This window comes from Oenanthe melanoleuca, chromosome 1, assembly GCF_029582105.1.
Source record: "Oenanthe melanoleuca isolate GR-GAL-2019-014 chromosome 1, OMel1.0, whole genome shotgun sequence".
NCBI classification, from domain to species: domain Eukaryota; kingdom Metazoa; phylum Chordata; class Aves; order Passeriformes; family Muscicapidae; genus Oenanthe; species Oenanthe melanoleuca.
In genome coordinates, this window is record NC_079333.1 from 26,537,713 (window position 1) to 26,561,345 (window position 23,633).

Here is a 23,633-nt window from a genome sequence, read left to right on the forward strand (position 1 = left end):
TGCAGAACCTGTATCTGCATTCTTGGTACCAATCCCCTGCATGAAGTCTCATGTTCTTACTTACCAATTACTGGAAGGTAACTGTAATACAAAAGAATGGTCCATTTGGTTTCCACTTGCACGTCCGTGCTTCTACAAACAAAATACCTTCACTAGCCAGTCATCCACTATCACTGACTATTTCAGGTTTCCTCAGCAAGAATGGAACCGAATTTATTCTGTATTGGTACCAGCTACTTCAAATAATCCACATGTTCCTCCTTGTGCAAGACAGAACAATTATTAAGGGCACCCTTGAGCCAAAAGTTACTGTCTGACCTGCACAAACATAAGCAAAATGAAAGGTCCTGTAATTCTGTCCGCATTTAAGTGAGGGATAACTTCCTGTGAAGAACTGCCTGCCTTCAAGAAACAAGGAAGGAGATGAAGAGGTGAAATAGCATTCCAGAGAACCATGGTGTTGCAGCTGACACAAGCAGAGCTGGCAGTGAAATGAGAGAACATCCAAGCTGAGGGAACAGAGGAGTACTGAGCAACAGCTTCAACCTATACTGTAAGATTTACTAGAAGCACATGAGTATTCCTGCTCTCTGCTACTATGAATTTTCTTTATGAATCTCAATTAGATTTATACATATTTTGCACTTTTAAATTGTCTGTGCTTTCATCATCCTAGGCCCACCTAAAGTCTCAAGAGTGCTATTTCTGGCATTGGGCCCAGTCACACACTATTGACGTTGAAGAGCCTGCAGCAACCAGAGGAAGTATTTTCCTTCCTCCTTTCAGTTAATTTGGAAAGATTGGAAGTTTCAGGTCTGCTCAAAACTATGTTACTGCCCAGCACTGCCCTGCTGACTGGCCCTGGGGACTCCCAAACCACAAGAGACATATATCAGTTTAACAAAATTAGTTTGTGAACCTTCTCAGAGAGAGAGAGATTATTTTTATTGTACTCCTAAAAATTAGCAGTATTGCTGAAAAATCAAGAGCCTTACAAAAATGCAGGGTAAATCTTCACTAGGTGCTGCAGTTCATCTCTGAATTCCATTTCTGAGTACCACAGTGAGATGTAACCCATCAGACGAGCTGTGTCGTCAATTCCACCACCGAAGTCACAACCTTCAGGTGATACAATGACCTGTCATTGGAGTCTCTGGATGAAAATCATCATAAGTACACTGTCAATCAAGCAGAGCAGGATTGCACAGATTTATCCACTTAATTAGCAATGAATGCAAGACATGTTTAATTTCACTGCAGGTATGTGAACAGATTTTCCATGACACACCAGTGGCACACAGGTGGGAACCAAAACAAAATCTTGCCTGATTACATGCCTGTGGTCATATATGTACTAAACGACACCAAAAAAGAGAATGTGCATTTCAGACAGCATTTCAGGTTTCTGTGAAGAAAAACTTTTAATTTATGCTTGGTGATGCCTAAGCTTAAAATTGTGCATCTCAAAAATATCACCCTTTCAGTACACACCTCTGAGTGCACTCTCTGAACAGAACTAGCAGGTACCTCTCCTAGTTTTGGAAATGAAACTATTTTGACCCATCCAGCTGGTAAAGTACTTCAAATAAAAATATTCAAAACACCACTTCAAAAGCAACACTTAAGAGCAGCAACAGTCACCAGTCTTTAATTTTAAATTTCTGTAAGCTTTGTGCCATTTACTCAAAAACTGAAGTCTGGCCCAGTGGTTTGACAAAAGCTCATGTCTCCTCCTGTCATCTTAGTATTTCCACCATTTCAGAATCTGCCATAAAGACTCTGCATCACTGCCCAACTTTGGTTTGAGACTTGAGCCTATGCAGAAGCTGAAACAAAACAAAGCCCAAGACAATTGGCTTTGGGTGGTCTCTGGCTTGCTCCCAACCACTGTACTGTTTTCTTTGGAAGTAGCTGGATACTATAAAATTATGTAAATCTTTCTCAGTGAGGCAGTGAAAGGAACCACCTCTTTCCTGGTGTAATGGCTTCCAAGAAGCACTTCTGAACATGGACAGCAGTTACAAAACCAGGACACTTTTCTGGCCAAAGCAGCCAGTCCAGCTGATGGGAGAATTTAACACCCCTCAGATCACTGAGAGCTCACAGCTTAGCACAAAGCCTTTCAACAGTGCACAATGGAAGAAACATACTAAACCTTAAAAGGTACCTCATTTTCTTTCTCCCCTTTTGCTTGGTCTGTAACACCATTCCCATTTATCCAGAACAGTCCAGTTTATCAATCCTATACGATGTGCCTTATTGCTGTACCTGGTCCAGAGGCAGCTGAAACTTCATAATGCAGCAATCACCTGACAACTCCCACACTGCCTCAGTGGAACGAGCAGGAGCCACAGCAGTACACAAAGAGGTCTTGCTAACTTTTCTACTAAAGAAGATCTTGAAGTCTAAAATTGGCATGGGAGAGTACCAATGATGCATTGTGCCAACTTCCAGAAGCAAAAAGAATCATACTGGAAGAGATGGGGATTTACTTTAAGCTATTGAGATACTTTAAGGTATTGAGATCAAGTGCACAGAGGTAAAGCAGCTGTTCTGTAAGTCCCTAGAGAAGCAGAGAAGTGTATTGCCAGGAGCACTGTCACTTGTAGGACCACGTGGTTGCTGCAATTTAGTTCTTCAATAGTCTTGGGTGCTGACAAAAAAAAAAAAAAACAGTTCTAAGAACACAGATCCAGGGTCATTGCCTTCCTCCCTTCTTATAACATTAGGCAAAGGGTCTTCAACCATCTGTATTTGATTAGCATCAAGGAACAAACACATGAATTTAGGAATAGGCTGAAGTCTCTAGGCTGCAGTTCCCTCAAATGAATGTGTGATACCTTCCCAGGAGCCCCAAGTGCTGGCCCTGGCTTAGTTACAGAGCTTTCAGTAACCTGCTCCATCACCCTTTGTATCCTTCTGAATCCAAGACACTGACCTTGTCTGCCATGCTGCCCTGGGAACTTTACCAACAGAAAAAATGATGGCTCCTGTGTGCTGCCCAAACAAAACACAACTTTATTGGCATTAGAGATCTGTATGCTGGACTGCTAGATAGCAATTCCAGGCGGTCCTGCATCTTCCTTTCTCTAAGACCCAGTTTAAAACAGACATTGTTAAAATCTCAGTGCAGTGCTTCCACCTCATTCCTTATATCTCAAAAAGAATTCAATAAATTCTCATTACCAGCCTGTGAGGCTTTTGTTAGATGCTTAGATCAGATCTCTACAAGCAGACAGAAACCAATGCGTGTATTTCAACTTTGAAGAAAATATGAGACACTTTTCTAGCATTACATGCTGCCTGACAGAGCTAAGAGAAGAACCCAAGAATTCCAACAGCTCCCTCACCTACCCTCTACATGAGACCATGCTGCCTCTTACTTAGACACAAACCAACAACAGATCATTCAAAACACAGCATGACCTTCACAAAAGTAGCAGCTAGAAGTATTCTCTGAGATGGTCCCTGTCTGAGCACATCCATCAGGAGAGCAGAGAATACCGGTTTCGGTGCTTCTAGCAATGGACACAGCCACACAGAACCGTGTTAGGAAGCACTGTTCAAACAATATGCTATAAATGATACTTTCACTGGCACTTTTCATCCAAAACAGAGTCCTTAGTTTGTGACCTGAATGTTATTTATTAGATGGGTAACATTTCACTACATGTCTGGCTCTACCAAGTAATTCTGATTAGTCTGTATTAGTGAGCTTTTCCTTTTATAATTCACAAGTCTCATCTCCCTTCTGTACTCACTTAATTTGCAGCCTTTGTTAGAAGTAGATTTTGGTTTTTTTCAACCTATTAATAAGGCTAAGTAAAGCAACACCAAAAACTGGTTGCTGGGAGATCCTGATGGAAATACACTCAAGTAAGCACCATTTAAAATTACATTGAGACCTATGAGTTAGCCACATTTTAAACAATTTAATGTGTGCCATGTTGATTCTTGTATTGGTGTGGTTTTCACTCAAAATATTATGCAGTACCAGTCAAATGCCTTACACGGTCTAAGTATTTAGGACAACAATATTACCTGCATCAACCAGGCCTGTCACTTCAAACAAACATACCAAATTTAAGGATTTAGACTTATCTGCTCTGAATTCACATATCCACGGCAAAAGTAACAAATACTGGCCAGGCTCCTTACAGAGGAAGGCACACCAGTCAGCTTAAATGGACTCTTTTTTAATTCACTCATTTAGAGGCAATTGTCATTACTTTCTTGGGGGGCAGGGGAGGGAAACGCCAATGCACCACATTGTTTTCACTAGCCTGGAAGAGAAAACACTTATATATATAGATATATAGGTTTGTATATATATACACACACTTTATGCATGTGTGTATATATATATATGTGTGTGTGTATATATGTATATATACACGCTAGTGTATATATACACAGAATATACATATATGAATATACAGAATATATGCACACACACTTTGCTCAGATTTGTTTACAAAATATGTAGCATTTTTATACCATCCAATAAGAGGTACATGGTTTTAAACAAATCTTATAGAAATGACATGTTATTGGAAATTTACACGTAAAAAAATCCAGCACAAAAAAATCCAAAAGCTAAAACAAGATTTTGCTACTAATCAGTGCTTCTATCACCCTTCAAGAAAAGAGAAACACAGTTATTTATATGTGATGTAAAGGCAACATTGAGGGTTTTTTTTGCTTTTTTTTAAATTAACCACCAAATTTAACCCCCTAAAATTACAAAGAATTGAAGTCCATTTACAGATCAAGTGCAGTAAACTAAATGTTCCTTCAGCACAAAGCAGCACTAGAGAAAATAACTGGGAGAGGGAAAGTGGAGGCCAACTGGCTTAGCTAGGGAGGCAGCAGATGGCTTCTGCAGTGGCCACACAGGTCAGAGTCTCCATCCTGAAGCAGAGACAGAAGACTTTATTTAAATATAATGGTCACACAGAGCTGATGTTCAGGCCTTTGCCTAGCTTCTTTCAACAGTATGACAAGTGACTTATGTGTTTTTATAACGCTGTATCCAATGGGCTGGTTTTGCTTTTGCAGTGGCTATCACTGAGAGGAGTCATGAGGATCTTGAAGACAGTTCTGCCATGAACATGTACCACAGGTACAGTGGTGATTTTGAAATGTTTACACTGGACAAATGTGTGTTCCAAGCATCCAAAATGGCCTGAAAGAACATAGCCCGATGCAGGGGAGAGCAGACAGCCTAGGAATCCACTGCATTCTCCGAAATGGAACTGCCACTTTCAATCAGGCAGCATCTCCCCAGTTGTGTGAAGAGTTTGGTGTCAGTGTCAGCTGAACTCAGTGAGGAGTGGCTGGCCTTTGCATCAGAGGTCTGTGATCCAAGCAGGTTGCAGAGCCAAGAACATGCTGCTAGCAGAAGGGCAGTCTCCAGCTGCGTACAGCAGCTGCCATGCAGTCAACGATGCCTTACAGATGTCACCTGGAGGAACCATGCGTTCCATGCTAATTCACCTGAAGTCTCATAAACAGTGAAAGGTAAAAGTGAAATGAGAGGGCCAGGTGGATCCAGATGTAATAGTACTATCCTGCAAATGTAGTGTCATTTTAGTTAAATAAGGGCCTTGACCAGGAGGACTATATTCCATCAGGTGAGCTGGAGAGGAAGCTCTTGTCTCATGAAAATGAAAAGGAGATCTAACACTCCTTGTGCCAAGTTTTACAAATTAAGATTTCTGTATTCAGAAGTTAACTTTTCAGAAGACAAATCTGTTCAAGTCACACTGTGTAAAAATGTAAAGAGGCAGACAGGAACTTTTCAGCCATAACTAGAATACCAGGAACCAGGCTCTGGAGCATGGAGCCAGAAAGGGCTTGATCTTTAAGGAAGGTCCAGCTGGATCAAACGGTGCTGGCAAACAGAAGTGGGGCCAGTTTCTCCATTCTAGAAGCCGTTTTGGAAAGTCATTTCTGGGGAGGTGTTAAGAGTGACCTATTCACAGGTCACTATTTTTGTGTATGGAGAGGAAAAACTGGGAAGGTATACAAATCTCCACAGTGGTCTGCAATCCAACTTGGGAGCTCAGCGTTGAGACGGGATGGGGCCAGATGCGTTCAGTATTTCCAAGAACCACAAAACATGTCCATTGCAGCCTGTTGTTGCGGGGGATAGAGAACTTACTCCATTGTTTGTAACATGTTCCTCATGCCAATAACCCCAGCTGGCACATACAGCAAGGTAGATAGATTGCGTGTGAAGGTTTGATGCATTTCTTGCAGCCGTCCAAAGAGGCATCCAGGGGAGAACACGAGGGATGAATTCAGCTACGTTCTCAGAAAGGCTGAATGTCTCCCTGGACTGCAGGCACACTCTGCACCAAATACAAGAGAAATGCAGCCTTCTCTTGGATGCCAGGAGTGGGGGTGGAGGCCAGGAGTGCCAAGTGGAGGAGGGATTACTTTCCTGTAATAGGAACAGGGAATATCTCAAAGTATAGAGAGGTGCCTCAACTCCACAAAGATGACAGTGGAGAGATTCAGAATCTAGAGGAGAAGGGTGATTCTGGCAACCCCTCACCAAGGAGGGGGCATCCTGCCATGGAGAGCCGAAAGTTTTCCAGACGTTATGTAAGAGCATGTGCACAAGGCAAGCGAATGAGCGCAAACAGGGTTATGGAAAACATTAAGAGAATCACTCCACGGGTGGCTTGTGGCTCGACAACAGGATTGGCTAGGTAGAGGAGCACACAGCACAGGGGCACCTCAAAGCTGGAAGCCTTCCATGGGAGCCTCACACTGCTGGAAGATGTACTGTTGCTGATTGATATCCACTTGTGGGGCAATGCTGCTGTCTTCATCCTCTGTTCCAAAGTAGTGCTCAATCAGATCAAAGGCCTTCTGATAAATCTCTTGATTCTCATGGCTCTGCAGGAATTCGATCTTGTCCAGGCCTGCAGAGAAAAGCAGTACATAAAAGTTACAGCTCAGTCAAAGGATATGACCATGATAATTTTCAGTCTGTTCCACAATTCTCTCCCGCCTTCAGAAATAACAGGCCCCTCTATGGAAACCTGTATCCAACTTGTACTCTCCAGAAGCAAGGAAAGCCAGTTTGAACTACAGAGATCTCTGTAACTGTGTTATGTGTTTTGTACTTTCCATCTGCCTGTTTGCCTTCTGTCCCTTTCACTAAAAAATTAACAAGCTTGAATGGGTAAAGAACAAGGACTCAAACACTTACTCTGAAGAGACTTTTAGGTCTGTGTTTCCTAAAAGCGTGTTCACAGTGCTTTCTTTATGAAGACTGTGACTACAAAATCACCTATGTGTAAGCTGAAATAGACTTCTGATAATCATCTAATCCAACCTGGACTAGATCCATCCCATCAGTACTAACCAACACCAGATTAGAGCTGATGTGTCTGGACAAGTATTCCAAACTTCCAAGGATTCCCAACCCGTATAATATGTATGTACACAATGCAGTTAAACTCAGGCAACCAGTTTTTGGGCAGGCATTAAGCACATGGGCAAACTCAAGCCTTGAAGTCAGATACAAAGAAAAATAATACATCAAGGAATGATACGATAAAGAAATCCAAGTGTTAGCCATTCTAGTAAATCTCTACTACTGGGAATTGTAGTGGTTTTCTTGTTAACACCTTTTACTCTGTATGAATCAAGAAAAGAAGATCTGTACTTTCTGTCTCCAATCCATACATAGACAAAGACAATGTAGAAGATGGAGTACTCTGGAGACTTATCAAAGAACAGGTTATTTTCAATAACAGTGATAAGGTCATTAACAGAACTGGGCCTGCTGAGACTCCAACGGGCTTGTGACCATTTCTGTACCCCCTGACTTCCCCAGATGTTTTGCTCATACCATACGCTTCTTCAATAAGAGCGCAGTAAGGATTAATGCCAGTATCGCTGCGTTTGGATTCCTGCTCTCCAAGCCTCAGGATGTTCTCCAGCCCATTCAGTGCTACTTGCACAATCTTGGAGTCCATTACTGTAAGGAGGTCACAGAGTGGTTTGATGCATCCCAGTTCTACTAAATACCTAAAAAACATCACACGGAACCCAGTAAATCGTCTGCAAAATTATAATTGGTATAGCCATTTAAGCACTTAGTACAAAGGTCAAAAAAATCAAAATAATCAAATAAAGTATCAACTTGACTGGAAAGTTAGAGAAATTACAGACATCTATTTCTGTCTAGTCAATTCTGCTGAAACAATGAAAATAGCTTTAAAATCCTTTCTCTGTCTCACTCTATATAGCTATGAAATATTGAATTTTTTGTGCCATAATCTGTATTTCTATAATGGTAGCTCATTTTCTATAAGGAGCAATTCTATTAATTTAACATGCTTGTAAAGTCTTTTTTTTTTACTTTATACAAAACTGTATATAACCATAATGTACTGGTATAAGCTCAACAGGAGAAACAATGCACATGATGCCATCGTCTGAGGGGCTGAGCTACTCCTCTCCAGACTGCTACTGCACTCTGTTATACTCGACACCACTCAGTTTAAAAGCTGCATTTAGGTTTTTTTCACATAAGACAAATGATTCAATTATGTAAGTAAGTATTACAGATGAAATACTTTTACGATTTCTCCCTGAAGGAATGAAAGGCTTATTCATAACAAGGACACAGTCTCTCTGGATACAGCACTGAAAGCATACTGAAAGCTTTTCCAGTTTCTAGGCTGACAGTTTGTTTTCTTGAACAAACACTAACTCAGTCTATATCACTGAAAGTTTTAAACAATTTCGTACTTGATCTGTTCGGCAGAGCCTCCTGATGTAGCATTTGTGATTGCCCAAGCAGCTTCCTTCCTCGTCCGAAACTCAGCCGTTTGCAAAATATTTATAAGAGCTGGGAAGATATGGGCATCTATGACTGTCTGCAAAAACAAATGACATGGCAGGGTTATCATAAAAATTAGAAATAACTTTTGTCCTGAGTTAGTTAATGTCCACGTCCAGCATAACACATTAAACCATGGAATGTCACTTTATCAAATATCAAAATGGATGAATCAGTTTCCAGCTTTACATTCAACACCTTAGTTATTGTCATGGTCTGTTCTTATTCTAAATGAATTCAAAACACATTCATATTCAAGTGACTGTCGTACCTAATGAGTTACTTAATTATACTGACAGCAAAAGAATGCCATACTTCCCTTATTTTTCCAGGCAGTAAACCTCTCAGCTATTAAGTCAGTAAACCATTATATCATTCAGATCCCTTAAACTTCATAGGCCTGTGTGCCATAATATGTTTCCAGTGGGTGAGACAACAGAGCAAAGTTGTTAATGTAAGAACTGCTCAAAACAAGCAACCACAAAAGACAAAGCACTGATGACTTGGTAGTAGGGTTCTCTGCTTAGCTCAACAAAGCAACATAAGCCAGTGAGCATTTGGGCAGCAATTCTAAGTTTCTGGTAACTAATGAAAACATCCTCTTGCAATAGGACAAAAAATTAAGCCAGTTTTCTTACACACCTATGACAAGGATTTGAAACTTTGATAAGGATCATTCAAACAAGCAAGATCTTAGGATTACTTTTCTCATCTACTGCTTTACAAGTATAAATCATCACAGAAATAACAAAGGGAAATCCAAAGAAAGTCAAAAACATCCTTTTCACAGAGCTCTGTAGAAGAAAACAGATTACATACAGCAAAAAGCTACAGTCAATTCATACAGTGAATGGCTAACCTGGTAAAAAGAAAACTATTGTTTGATTGTTTCTTTTATCCTTCCTGTTTGTCTGGGCATCCACACTGCATCAGCTTTGTAATCCATACAGCCTATCAGCTGTATCAACAGGCCCACAAACATGCTCTCCCTATACCAAAGAATCCACACTTCCGATACAGCAATCTGGGGTCCTCAAGAAAAGCTACTACTTCCATCATGCCATGTTGTATTACATTTGTACATTGCCAAGAATATTTGAAAAAGTGTCCTTAACTGAAATTTTAGAATATGACTGCTGAAAGTGACAGGTCATAAACAGGAGCCAGCTATTTTAAAAAATTGAAAAACAGAAAAGTATCTTAAAATGAGATGCGTTTTACCCCCTCACATACTTTACCACAAAAAAACCCCATTAATTTGTGCAATTATCACTGTAAGGGTATGTGGAACATGAGAGCATCTGTTTCATTAAGGTTATCAGATCAAGGACCTTTCCAGCTCAAAAGCAGATACAAATAACAGGAAGCAGTGACACAAACCTGACAGACAAGGGATAGGGAAACAATCACAAAGAAGAAAAGGTTTCCATCATTAGTTAATAGGTCATTAAGAAACTACAAGCAGAGAGCCAGCCTGGACTTTGTAACTGATGACAGGGACAAGTGCAACTGTTCAAAACTTAATAATGAATCCTTTCTTAACTATTTTTCTAAGTAACCACTCTTTCTATCCCACCTGAGCACCATAAAGATTAGGTGCTAGCAACCGAGCATGACTCACTTTGGACCAGACCTCAGACCCCTTGTCTCCTTGGGGCCAGTAGCTAGATTGGGTGGGTGTCTCAGCAGCTCAAACGGGCATGAAATCAGGTCCCATAAAACGTGAATTTGGGGTCAGCAACCAGTGTCAGGCCTTGGATGAAAGGGCCCCTGCAAACTGGAGCAGGTGAAGGTCTCAGCATCAACCACTGGGGCAGGATCACAGTCCATAGGGCCCATGTGCCTGGATGCCAGCTACTAGGGGGACTGGAGCCAAGTTTAATGAAGATCCCACCTCGGCTTCAATGGAACTGCAGGTCACAGGACCCACTCTCCTGGGAACCTGCTGTGTGTGATGGGGGAATTTATGTTATCCCCAAAATCAGTGGTGGATGTGGAAGATCACAGTGTACTTTAGATTGCTGGCAAACTGGCTGGGCAGCAACTGGGACGCCCAGGATCCAGGCACGCACAGAGGGTTTGTGCTGATATTCAGTGGGTCTGCAAGTGTGGAGATGCCCAAGAGAAATGTGTGAATCTCTTTGCCAGTGAGAATCAAGCTGAACCAGCCAGTGAGTAGAACCCAAGCACAGAGAGTTAAGAGAGCTCCTGACACAGCCACGGACAGCAGCTGAGCAGAGAGCCCGCACTGGTACTTGAGATATCCGTGACTGTGCACCTAGAGACTGAGAGCATAAATGTTTTCACCAGCAAACTTCAGCCCTCATCAGATGGAGAAGAGAAACAGGACTTATCAGTCTACACTTTGCTTTATGTGAGTCCAGAGAATTCCACACAAGGGTGTTGTTGAGGCAGAAACCCTCAGAAGAATAATGTGTTACAGGATGTCAAGCACTACCTACTGAAAGATCCTGATACAGATCTAGGATAGGGATATTTGAGGGCATTAGGATTTTACTATTGTGGCAAAAAACAAGTAAAAAAAAATAAAAATCTCATTATCTCTTCTTAAATCCTCTCCCCAAAACAATCCTTTTATAGGACATTCATTTCCTTAGAAAGTGGCTTCTTAAAACCAACTTCTATAAAAACTACTAAAATCAGAGCATGTTACGTGACAGTGTGCAATTAAATCAGCACACGTTATTTGACAGGCAGTAAATAACACTTGAGTCTTCTTACTGCTAAAAATAAAAGTTACCTTGAAATGTTTCAACTTAAACCTGTAAAATACCAAGCCAATTCCAGAATAAAAGGAACTAACAACACAACAGCAATTAAGTGGGAGAAATGAAAGATTGTAACTTTTTCTTCTGGTTCAATCAATTTTCAACTCTTTGCTTCAGGTGCCTGGATGCTTAATTTCTGTGGGTAAAATTACTTTTCTTAAAAGTGGAGAAATACGCATTTCAACCTTCTCTAAAAGAACTCAATCCAGATCTCAGATCCCTTGGCCGAGTGCTTTTTCTTCTATTTCTATTATACGAAAGGCTATGGGGACTTTGCTTTGTTTCTGCTCTACAATGAAATTGGCTATCTTTACCCAAGCAGAACAGGTTAAAGCACCACAATGAATCACAGCCTCTCATAAGGCACTTCTCTGAAAGAGACTGACTCAAGAGAGGTAATTGCCAGTCAGTGTATTTTTTATGTTTTCTACTGCCTGACAGGCAACATAAGTGTTGCCACCTCACCCTAGCATGAGTCTTAGTGAAAGGTTCTCAACTGTCCCTCTGTAATGCAGCCAAGCTTTCCCACTAGAACTCTCTCAACAGTTGAAACCCCCAGAACACGGGTTTAAGAAAAAAAAACCACACTAACTAGGTCAGAAAATGGTCTGCCTTAACCTTAATATCTTCACTAGATTTCGAAAATCTAGTTAATCTCAGCAAGGGAAACAAAGCACCAATACAAACTAAGTGCTAGGCAGCATCTATTATTTACACCATGTGACTTGCAGCCTGGCCAAAGCAGTTACTCTTGATAGCACACTAGAATGCCTAAGGATTGCCATCTCTACGGTACTTTACGTGGGAACAACAGTTACTGTGGAAACAAGCCATGTTTCCCTTTCAGGTAAACTTCTTTAAAGTGACAAAACAGTAAATGCTAAAAAAAAAAAAAAAAAAAATCTGATTTTGTGTTTTTTGAGTAGTATTTTGGTTTTTGTTTTTGAGGAAAAGCAAGCCTCAGGCAGAGCAAAACCCTAAAGAACTGTGGCAGGATGAGACACTTAAAACTTCTAAGGATTTAGATCAGTTTAATTCAAATTACTTTACTTTTTTTAGCATTCCTATACTGTGTGTGCCTGATGTGGAAGAAGTGTGCTGAAGCATAAAGAAGTGTAGTACATAGAAAATGCTCAAGACAAGCATAGCTTTAAAATAAAAGGAACAGAGTTAAGGGATTTCAGTTCAACAAGAACTTTAAAAACATGGAAGCAATAAAAAGGTTTTAGGCTGCTAGTACTAGGCACTGAGGTGCCATCTACAAATTAGAAATCTCTTTTTTGCACAGTAGGTAATTCAAAGCCCATCCTTTAAAACATTAAACTAACAGTGAAGTTTCCGCCCAATTGTATCCATTGGCATTTGTTGGAACTGAACTCCCTCTTGAGTTGTAACTACAAGTCTTTTGGAAAAACAAAACTGAATTTTAACTAAAACGAAATTTTAATTGAAATATGAACTTTCAAATTTCATTTGGAATGCTCAGTACTTCAGCAAACCTGGCCTCCATTTCTAAAGTCAACTTTTCTATGTTTGGTTTGAGGTGTGTATGTTGTTTTAGTTTGGGGTGGTTTTTTTAGAAGTTGGTATCCCTGTGGTGTAGTTCTCTAGGAGGGATGACTGTCTGTTGGAAACATGGTACCTGTCTTATATTAATCAAGCTCCTTCACTTCACAGCATTGGATTTTTAAAGAGTGAAGCAAGATTACAAAAATGAATTCTCTAAATATCATCACACCTGCATGGATGTTTAATTTAAATATGTTGTTAGGGAGGTTTTCAGCCATAGTATGTTAAATTCATATTCTGAGCTGGTCGACAGCCTGTGAGAATTTGTTTCTCCCTCTTCGGGTTCCCACAGCTAAATCACTAGTGATATGCAAACACACATTTAGTGTGCACATGCTCACATCACATGTCTACATATCATTCATCACATAAATGTGAAAGCAAACAAGTCTTAAACTGCAACTTTTTCCCTGCTCCTGCGAGCTCTCTCATTACCTTCAACAAATCAAGATTACAGTCACATTGGCAGCTGCAAATACAGCCCTACTGCTATGATCTTCCCCTCCTGGCTGGAAATTTTAGCTCATGGAGGTTTCTCAATGACTTCTTTTCCAGTTACCTTATTTATTTATTCAATTTACAACTGCTTTATAAGTAACATAGCAAATATTTGTAAGCCGAAACTACTTCACACTATGGCACAGGTACAAAGAACACTGCCAGAGCCAGAGGAAGCACTTCAGAACTCAATCTTAGTGAACCTTTATGTTGTTGACATAGACACTTCAGCCTATACCCTCCTAACTGTGTATAAAGCAAACTTGTATACAGTTTACACAAGGCTGTTATTGCCATCAGAAAGAACCTGCAGTATATAATGATCAACACCTTGTTGAGCTCTCTCCTGCTTTTAGGGTCAGTCAATTGTAAAAAACACCAAAACAAAGAAAGAAAAAAACCAACCAGACTAACTAACTTCCCCCAAAGGCAGTAACAAACCACTGACTGCTGTCGTTTTCAGTCAGAATAAAGGAATTAAAGGTATTCTAGTTCTGCTGCCCTCAATGTAGTATAAGGTATGTAGAAGCCTGAAAGCAGATTTTGTACTTAAACACAAAGTTAAACCTGAAAGAAATTAATCTTTGACTTTCACTAGTCTGCAAACTAATATGACCTTGTCAGCAATGCTGTATTTTGCTCTTCGTGGATATATTTTTTAAAGTTCTATTACCACAAACAGCATGTTAAAATTCTTAGGTTACTTATGCAAACTATGACAAACTAAACACACTTTATATTTAAGATAACTCGATGCCTGTATAAACCACGGCTCTGTCTGAATCATGTAATACGTTCTCCATGTCCCCAACACTAGTTTTGGAGTGGTCCCCAGCGGTCCTTACAGAGAAGAGCCTCTGACAACTCTGGGCTTGTAACTTCCACCACATTTTGTAAAAATGCATTTCACTCCAGATTTTTTAAAACTGACACACAATATATCATTTGCTACATTTGCTCATGTTACTCTTCTGCAAGGTCAAGAAACTCTTGAGGAAAAATATGGCACAGATCCTGTTACTACCATGCCTACCCATAGTCAGACTTCCAGATGTTCTTGTTAAAATTTAAGGTATGTTAGAAAAGAAGTGAGAAGTTTCTTAACCTGTCAAGAGCAGAGAACTCCTATGATGTCTTCACTGTCAGACATGGAAGACTGTGTCTGATGTATTGCCCTCCATAGCTTTTCAACAGGCTGCGAAGTTAAGACACAGAACATTTTCTGAGGTATGTGATAGCCTTTCATACCCTTCAGAAGGGTCGACAGTCAGGATTAAGCTTCAGTTGTGCAGTTCTCCTTCTGACTCCCAGGAAGTTGTAGTTCCCCTTCTCCCTGACTGGGGAAGCTATCCAATGAAGTACAGCAAAGCTGTATACAAACTAGGAAATTAACAAACAAAAACTATACTTAGTGACAATAATGACTGCATCAGGATATACACATCCACCCCAAACCTTGAAAGCACAGAAATAAAGAGGGGAAAGACTGCTGTATTCCACCACACTTTTCTATTGCCTAGGCACTGTTGATAACACACTCTGAAAGGCTTTCACTTCCACCTTTGGTGGGGAAAAAACCCAAACCTCCTGAGCTTTAGAGTAAGAGCCACCAAAGAAAGTTCAGCACGCACTTTCACACCTTTCATGCATGTTAATTTACATTGCCTTAACACTAGAAAGAGCTTACTTGATTGTGTTGGAGTGCAAATCTAATAGTGATAGGCTGCTGCCTTATCTTTTAGAAATGGCAGTGAAAGCCTTTGGAGTGTGCCACCAAACAGCATTATAGGCAGTATGAAAGTGGAGATGAATATAAAAGTCCTTCCCTCTAACTTTATATTTCTATACTTACAGTGGGTGGATGGAGGGAGTGTAACCCAATGCAATCTTAGACAACACTAAATATAGTTCTGTCTGTTAATACTGGTTAGGTAAAATACCTACTAGATTCATCAAAATATTTTAATGTCTTCTTGGTGTGCAGAAGGGATTGCTAGATTATGGCCTGAGCACTATCTGAAGTTCCATAAAATTTTAACATCCCAACTGCTCTGAAACAACAATCCTCTAGTTAGATCAGCTGGTAACTTGCAAAAATGTGGGTTACAATGCCAGGCAGACATGACAAAAATTACTGTGTGCTGAAATCATTCTTGTCTGATTTCTGGCTAAAGATTGTGCATGTTCAAAATCCAATAAACATCACGGAGAGTAGAAAAGATCTGCTCCAGTTTATGACCTCTAGTAGCAGCTACTGAACAATTCAGAGGGACTGGGAAGAATGAAAAATAAATAATTTAATTTAGAGCTGCACCTAGTATCTTAGAATTCCTTCTGTAAGGAAGAAAAGTTCCCAAGCAGTAATGTTTTAATTCATCACAATGTGAAATTAATGTAGAGAAACAAAAGAAAAAACCTACCTCAACTCACAGATGAAACAGGTTCACCCATGAACTTAATTAAATCAAGTATTCATCCCAGATGGGAATTATCCTTTATCATCACAGCACAATTAACAACAGACTACACTTTTATTTTCCATTTTAGCATATGACTGTACTCAAGAAACATTTTACCAAAGAGTATTTTTCAACTTCAGAAATCCTTTTTTTTAAGTGCTTTTCAGCTCAAATGTTTACAATGATTTGGCCATTAAACAGGAGTTGTCTGAAGTAATACCTCAAAGGCATTTTCTAAGAAATGAAGACTTATCAGCTCCAGCTCCAGAGGTTTCATGATGAAAGGAAGTTTTATCACACCTTGTATCTCACACAACATTCTCAAGGTTAAGACTAGAAACTAAAGAATCAAGGGTCTTTCTGGAACTTGTTACACATCTGTGATGAGACTTTTCATTTAACACAAGGTAATCATTGCAATCACACCTGCAATGGCCAATTTTACTTCCAAGAAACACTGACTTTGAGCTCTCCAATCAAGCATGTTGCAAGCATTCTCCACTGTGCTTTACTTTACAACTTTAATGAGCCATTTTCTGCAGTTCCAAAAATCAAGCCCTCATGATGGACATGATTTGCAGTATGTCACCATTACCAGGATAGTTATATCGCACTCACAATCAGAAACACCAGTTTTTAATTTAATTTTTGTAACTGTCAGTATAGATTAAATTGGGTATGCACTTAAGGCAGTCATTTTTTCACTACAAAGCAAGTGTGTGCTTGGAGTTTGAAGGCAGATCAATTACTCTGAATGGTGCCCGAGGGACTCTTAAATGAAATACAGCTTTCACTTTTGAGAAGATGCTTCTTACATTCTTTTTCCCTGGACTTGCTTAACACATCAACACACTTCCAATCTTGTCTGTGACACATCCTAAGGCAGCTGCTTTTAAGATGGATTCTTTTAAATCCACATGTATTCTGGTGCTTTGTTTGACACTGTTTTCTTCCTGATACAAGACTACTGAGAAAGAGAGCTTCTATGCACATAATCACAAGTATTTTTCTATGCAGAGTTATAGGGCTTTTTTTGCTCTTTTAAAGAGTCATTGCTAGAAATGAAGATGCAATACTAATGGCTCATAATATTAATTTCCCTTTCCTTCTAATCTCACCTTTTCAAGTCACCGTGCAATTCTAATCTGTTTTCAATAGAAAGGCAGCTGATCTGTATAAAATACTCCAAAACATTTAAAAACTGCTAAACACACATATGCACAGAATAAAGATTTTGTTCAGATAGATTAGCCAAATTCTGTTTTAACAAAGGAGAGGTTATTTTATCCTTACTCCTTTTCAAATAAAGACGTGACAACACTTTAGAAGACCAATGATTACCAGGGACACTGATAAGATTCTTCAGCTAAAGCTTCACTTGTGCCTGAGTAATGAGTACCAGATGTGAGAGTATTGTGTAAACAAGGACAGGCACCTACTCCTTCATTTAAAAACAGAACAATGTGGTACAGTGAATACTTACGAAGAAGTAACAGAAGTGAATACAACTACTGAAATAGCTTCTGGTGCACTACAACTCAAGTTTACCTCTAGGACTCTTCATAACTGTATCTTCAGTAGATCAAGAACATGAAAATAGAGATTCCAAAGTTTAGAAAAAATGCTCTAACAACAAACCATTTTCCATTGTGATTTCTGATATGTCTTTATGGAATGACTTTCTATTTAGCTTTCTAAAGCTCCTCTTAAGTTTGGAACATCTCTATACAATTACACATCCTGAAGCAACCCTCCAAAAGACTTGAGAAAAAAACAAAAACTTAAGACAAAGTATTTGGTTGGACTGTTCCTCAGAAAATACTCAAACTTTCCTGAAAAAGCAGAAATGCCCTTCTAGAGAGAAAATACTGTGTTTCCAAGGTGGTTGTTGAAGGGATAAAGAGGAAAAAAAGATTATTTACTGCAAGAAACACAAAGGCAAAAACATTTCAACCTCAGTACAAGCAGCAGTAACTACCTTCTCTGCACTGCTACTTGCACAGCAATTGCACTTGCTGATGTGGGAAAAAAAGCAGTGGTATAGTTGCTGATTTTACACAGTACTTTTTGTTAGAAATTCAGCTAATCTACAGATTAACACACAAACCACAATAAAGGCAGAATCAAAATTCTTGGAGCTCTACCAAGGTTAGATCGAGTAACCGTATCATCTTCTGTATCCAACAAAAAACATGACCTCCAACAGTAAAAACAAAATCCTGACCGAGAGAGCCAGAGCAAATACCACTGTAGGGCGGCTCCTTTCCTCAGAGTGGTCCCACTTTCATCTTAGTCACATCCTTACATCAAACAAGGAGGACCTACAGAGCTTTCCACCTTCCTAAGTTTTTGGGTTTTGCCTACTCGTTTCCTGACACAAGGATCTCTGAATGTTACATGAGCACTCGGTCTCATTTTCAGGAATTTCAGGTATCTTAGCAAAGACTGAAGTATCTTTCACAAAGGTTTTAACTTTATATCCTATGTTTTCTGAGATTAAGCCCTCATTGAAGGTATATGAAACTTATGCTGTCCCTTCAGCAGCTGAATATTCTTCATAAGGGAAAATGTAAACCAAAGAGAGTCCAAGTGTCACCTGCAAAAAGTATAACACACTTATTCCTGAGGAAAAATATGCAGCCTTTTCATAGTCTTGTGCAAGTTTTCTGCAAAAAGACAAATAATTCCACCCCATAGGTGAAGAGGCTTAACCACTTAATGCTAATTCTGACCATACAGAATGAGTAATCCAGAGTCACCAATACTAGAGCAGTAATCAGGCTGCCTTCCAAGGAAAACAGAGGCAACAAGTACACCTTGGCTACTTTTACCAATATATTAAGAGGCTTGGTTCACTTTCTCTTTAAACATTGTTTCTTCCAGGTTACTAATGAGTAAGACAAATATTTCAAGTGTCCAACATTTCTGACATTTATTGTCATTCCTGAAAGAATAAATGTCTCCAGCCAGACTTTCATGCATCTTCTGCAACCTCTGAAAATACTTTATGTATCCAGTGAGCGAGAAAAGGATTGAAAAATACAACTTCAGAACTAAGTTTAATTTACATGAGACTGTTATTCAACTGCCTTGACAGAAAGACTTTTATTTATGACATAAAGACTGGTTTCAGGGCCAGGTTCAATGGGGCCATGGGCAACTTGATCTAGTGAATGGCATCCCTGCCCATGGCAGGGGGGCTGGAATTAGATGACCTTTTCAGATCTCTCCCAAACCAAGACTTCATGATTCTATCACTCACTACAGTCTCTTTCCAACACTCCTGCAAAAGAGAAGGTATGAGGCAATGTTCTTTGTATTGGGTTTGCATGGCAAAGTTTTGACAGCAGCGGAGAGAGCTACAGGACTGACTTCTGAGAGAAGCTGCCAGAAGCTCCACCCACATCTGACAGAGCCAAAACCACTGGCTCCAACATGGACCTACAACTAGCCAAGGCTGAGGCCATCAGCAATGGTGTTAGCAGCTCTGTGATAACTCATTTAAGAAGGCAAAAAAGTTATTCAGCCAGAGAAGAGAGGAGTGAGAATATGTGAGAGAATCAGCCCTGCAGACACCAAGGTCAGTGCAGAAGGAAGGGCAGGAGGTGCTCCAGGTGCCAGAGCACAGATTGCCTGCAGCCCATAGTGCAGATCATGGTGAGGCAGGATACTCTCCTGAAGCCCATGGAGGTGCCCAGAGCAGGGAGGTCCCTGATCTAGTCTGTGACCCCATGGGAAACCCACATTGGGCCAGGGTCCTGGTAGGACTTGTGGCCCTGTGGAGAGAGAAGCCCACACTGGAGCAGGTTTGCTGGTGTGACTGGTGACCCCAGTGGAGACCCATGCTGAAGCAGACTGTTTCTGAAGGACTGTCTCTCATGGGACGGAACCCATGCTGGAGCAGGTGAAGGACTTCCCTCCCTGAGAAGGAAGAAGCAGCAGAAACAACCTGTGATGAACAACTGTATTCTGCATTGCCAAGGAGAGAAGGAAAAGAATCAGGGACAAAGTTAAGTCCAGAAAGGAGGAAGGGGTGGGGGAAAGGTGCTTTTAAGATTAGTTTTACTTCTCATTAACCCACTCTGATATTGATTGGCAATAAATTCTATTAATTCCTCGAGTCTGGTTTTGTCTGTGACAGTAATCTGTGAGCAACCTCTCCTTGTCCTTAACTTCAACTCATGAAACTTCCCTTGTATTTTCTCTCCCCTGACCAGTTGAGAAGAGTCACAGAGCAGCTTTGGGGCACACCTGACATCCCCCCAGGTCAAACCACATCCCTGAAAAACAAGCAAAATATTCCCTACTACAGCTGTTCTTGAACAAAACTCCATATTCAGGGAAAACAAAATATATTGACTTATTTCTTCTTCATCTAGCCAAAGCCTTTTCTCTGGGCAGAAGATACTCCATCTCTCATTCATTCCTCCTGGGAATTCTTCCTGATGGCTGATACTCAGTCCAGACTCAGAGCCTAATTGTAATGAGTGATATAAAGGAGTGGGACTCATTTGCTTCTGTGTGCTATCACTTAATATGAAGGGATTACAACATTTTGTGTAATCAGAAAGGGCAAATCCTAGGACAACATGTTAGATAGCCTCCATTACTGTTCTGTTTTATGAACAGCAGATTTAGATTTGGCTAAGCACACATGCTTAGGATGGGGCATTGTAAGGCCCATTTATGGAAAGTATAAAAGGAATTATAAGAAAATATAAAAAGAAATACAGTACTTTCAAATGTATGTCTGTGTCTGATGGTGAAACCTATAAATATGTGAAATTATTTGATTCTCAAATTTTGTAGTCTTTTCTTTTCATACTTGAGAATTTCTGTATCTTAGTGATTGTCAAAAGCACAAAGTAAATTATTTAAGACAAAATTTTCTTGAGCCACATTTTGCCATTTTCTACCATGACTGTCTCCCCGCCGCCCCCCCTAATGTATAGAGTATTAGAAAATTAAATTATTTGAATTTGGAGATGGCTGGGCCATTGAAATATTTTAATTACACACAGTAATATGCTTCTTGTATGTAATTATACATCTGTGATGATGCATACACACAAATATGCACTTTATGCACAAAAAACCACCTGTATTCCTTCTAGTCTGCAAGACAAAAATTACTGATCATAACTGAAAAGGTTACCTGGATCTGGGCTTTGTTTCCAGCTGTTATATTAGATATTGTCCAGCATGCTTCCTTTTTGATAGATTCTTTTGGGCTGCTTAGCAAGTGCAGCAAACTCTGCAGGGCTGAGCAATTCAGAATTACCTGAATACAACAGGAAAAACAAAACAAAAGACACCTTAGAAGAAATTTAGGATAAAGGAGTAAAATGTCCGGGAAATATAAAAAGCATACCCCATTAGATGATCACAGAGATTTTGTTAAGCCACTAAATATACACAAACCAAAAAAAAACAAACAAACAAGAAAAAACACTAGCAAGAATTAAGAAATAAATGTTTGCAGGAAAAATAAAGAGCAAAATTACCAAGTTTTTCAGGAAAGAGATCACACTTTCATAATGATTTCAGTGTGATCTGAAAACAACAAGATACTAAGCGCATTATGAGCAAACAAAAATAAAATGATGGTATTTTTCTACAATTTTAAGTGCCAACTACTTCTGTTTTCCACACCTAGTGGCACTGTGATGCAGAGTGTGAACAGCGCTGTATCCAGCAACATTATGAATGGACAATTCTTATTTTAAAAATTACAAAAATTGCAAAAACCCTGCAAATTTTATAGTGCAGAAAAATTGCAGCAAAATTTCCATTTCCTAAATGACCAAAGTACAATAGAAAATGCCTCAGAACTTGGGTATTACAAGACAGCACCCTTGAGGATGTCGCGTGTGATAGTGAAGGACCTTTTGGCCCTTTAGAAGGGCATAACAAGATTCAGAAACAGAAAAATGAACTTTCTTTTTTATTTTAAAATTCAATTCTAACAATTAAGGCAAAAGTTGGGAGAGTATACCAGGAAGCACAGTAGTTTTGCCTTGTGTGGCAAAAGCAGACACCTTGGAAAGAACAGTGCGGTACAGAATTTTAGGAGAAATACTCCAGAAAAGCTGAATCATGGTCATGACTTTTGATCATGGAATCTGAGGACTTAATTACCTTGCTTGCATCCCCCCTGCTCCACATTCTTAAAATCTTTGTACTCCCCACTAAGACTGAAAAAACAAAGATTATGGTTCAGGATCTTATCAGGTGTCCGCTGGGACAATTATTTTTTTCTTCATGCATGGTTTTCACCATGTTTAAGCACTGGCAATTGTTAATAGCTGAAAATGAGAGAAAAAGTAAAAGGAAGTTTGTGCCCCAGGGTTTTACAAAAAGGTCTCCAAGAACTGTCTTGTATGTTGCATTCATGTTCAGAAATGTATCAGCTCTCAAATCTGGTCTCTTCCTTCTGATTACTAATTTTTACATGCATACTGTATCTCTTTTTAGCATACAGCACAATCTGCAGGTAGGACTATCAAACTATCCTACCCATACAGTTTTCTAGAATTTTAGGAAAAGCTCATCGTATGCTCCTCAGAAAAAATAATGCACAACAAGAAAGTTTAAACTATGCTTTAATTAAAATCTAAGATTTATGCAGTGTTTAATAACCTGCATTGCATGTGAATTAGCGATCTCTTGTGGTTTTATCTTTAAGTAAATTACGAACTCACACCTCAAATCATTCTTTATGACTGATCAGTGAAACAAATGCCACTGAGAAAAATACAACAATGCCTCTGCAATTCAGCTACACAAAATACATTGTAACAATCAAAAAATCATGTTATCAATATTGAAACAGTGCCCTGGTGCTTAACTCATCTTCAGCTCCGGTCTCAGAGTCACAGAACTACAGAAGCATCCCAGTGACAACTAGTGCCTCTGAGGTACTGAGTTTCTTGCCTTCCAGTTTAATTCCAATGGAGTGGTGAGAGTCTGCCTCCTACCGACACTTCTCCAAACAAATGCCAAGACACAGCTTGCCAAGCTATGCCAAGACACCCCAAATATGACCAGACACTTGTTTTCAATCATAAATATGACATATTTTCATCACATATATATGATACATTAATCACAGATTGGTAATAGCACTGAATGTGACAGGCCTTGATGGCACTACCAGCGTACATCACTCAGCATAAAATTTAGCCTAAGAGACAGACTTGCTTTAAATAAACCAAAAACATCCCACCCTTGAGGGGTATTGCACAGCAGCCCACAGGTCCCAGACAGAGCTATCTAATAACCATCACCAGTTCTAGACCAAACAGAAAAACTGAAACCCACCACATTTTGAAGCAATTAGTATTATCAACCTTCACTCTCAAACTTCAAAATGAACAAGAGGAGGTGCCTATGAATGGGTTACCACAATTAACAGAAAGATGAACCACAGTACAACACAAGAGAAAGTTAATCCAT

The 23,633-nt window shown here is 39.7% G+C and overlaps 1 protein-coding gene across 1 annotated transcript in view; it reads right to left on the reverse strand.

Annotated features, from left to right (window-relative positions):
* Nucleotides 1-1,412: 1,412 nt before the first annotated feature.
* The window catches only part of KPNA1 (karyopherin subunit alpha 1), a 50,265-nt gene continuing 28,044 nt past the window's right edge, over nt 1,413-23,633 (reverse strand). The window contains exons 11-14 of the mRNA XM_056502619.1: nt 21,334-21,459; nt 8,773-8,900; nt 7,868-8,046; nt 1,413-6,932 (exon numbers count right to left, since the gene is read on the reverse strand). Of these exons, the coding sequence (XP_056358594.1) occupies nt 6,745-6,932; nt 7,868-8,046; nt 8,773-8,900; nt 21,334-21,459 (621 nt within the window). The 3' untranslated portion in view covers nt 1,413-6,744. The remainder of the gene's footprint in view (nt 6,933-7,867; nt 8,047-8,772; nt 8,901-21,333; nt 21,460-23,633) is intronic.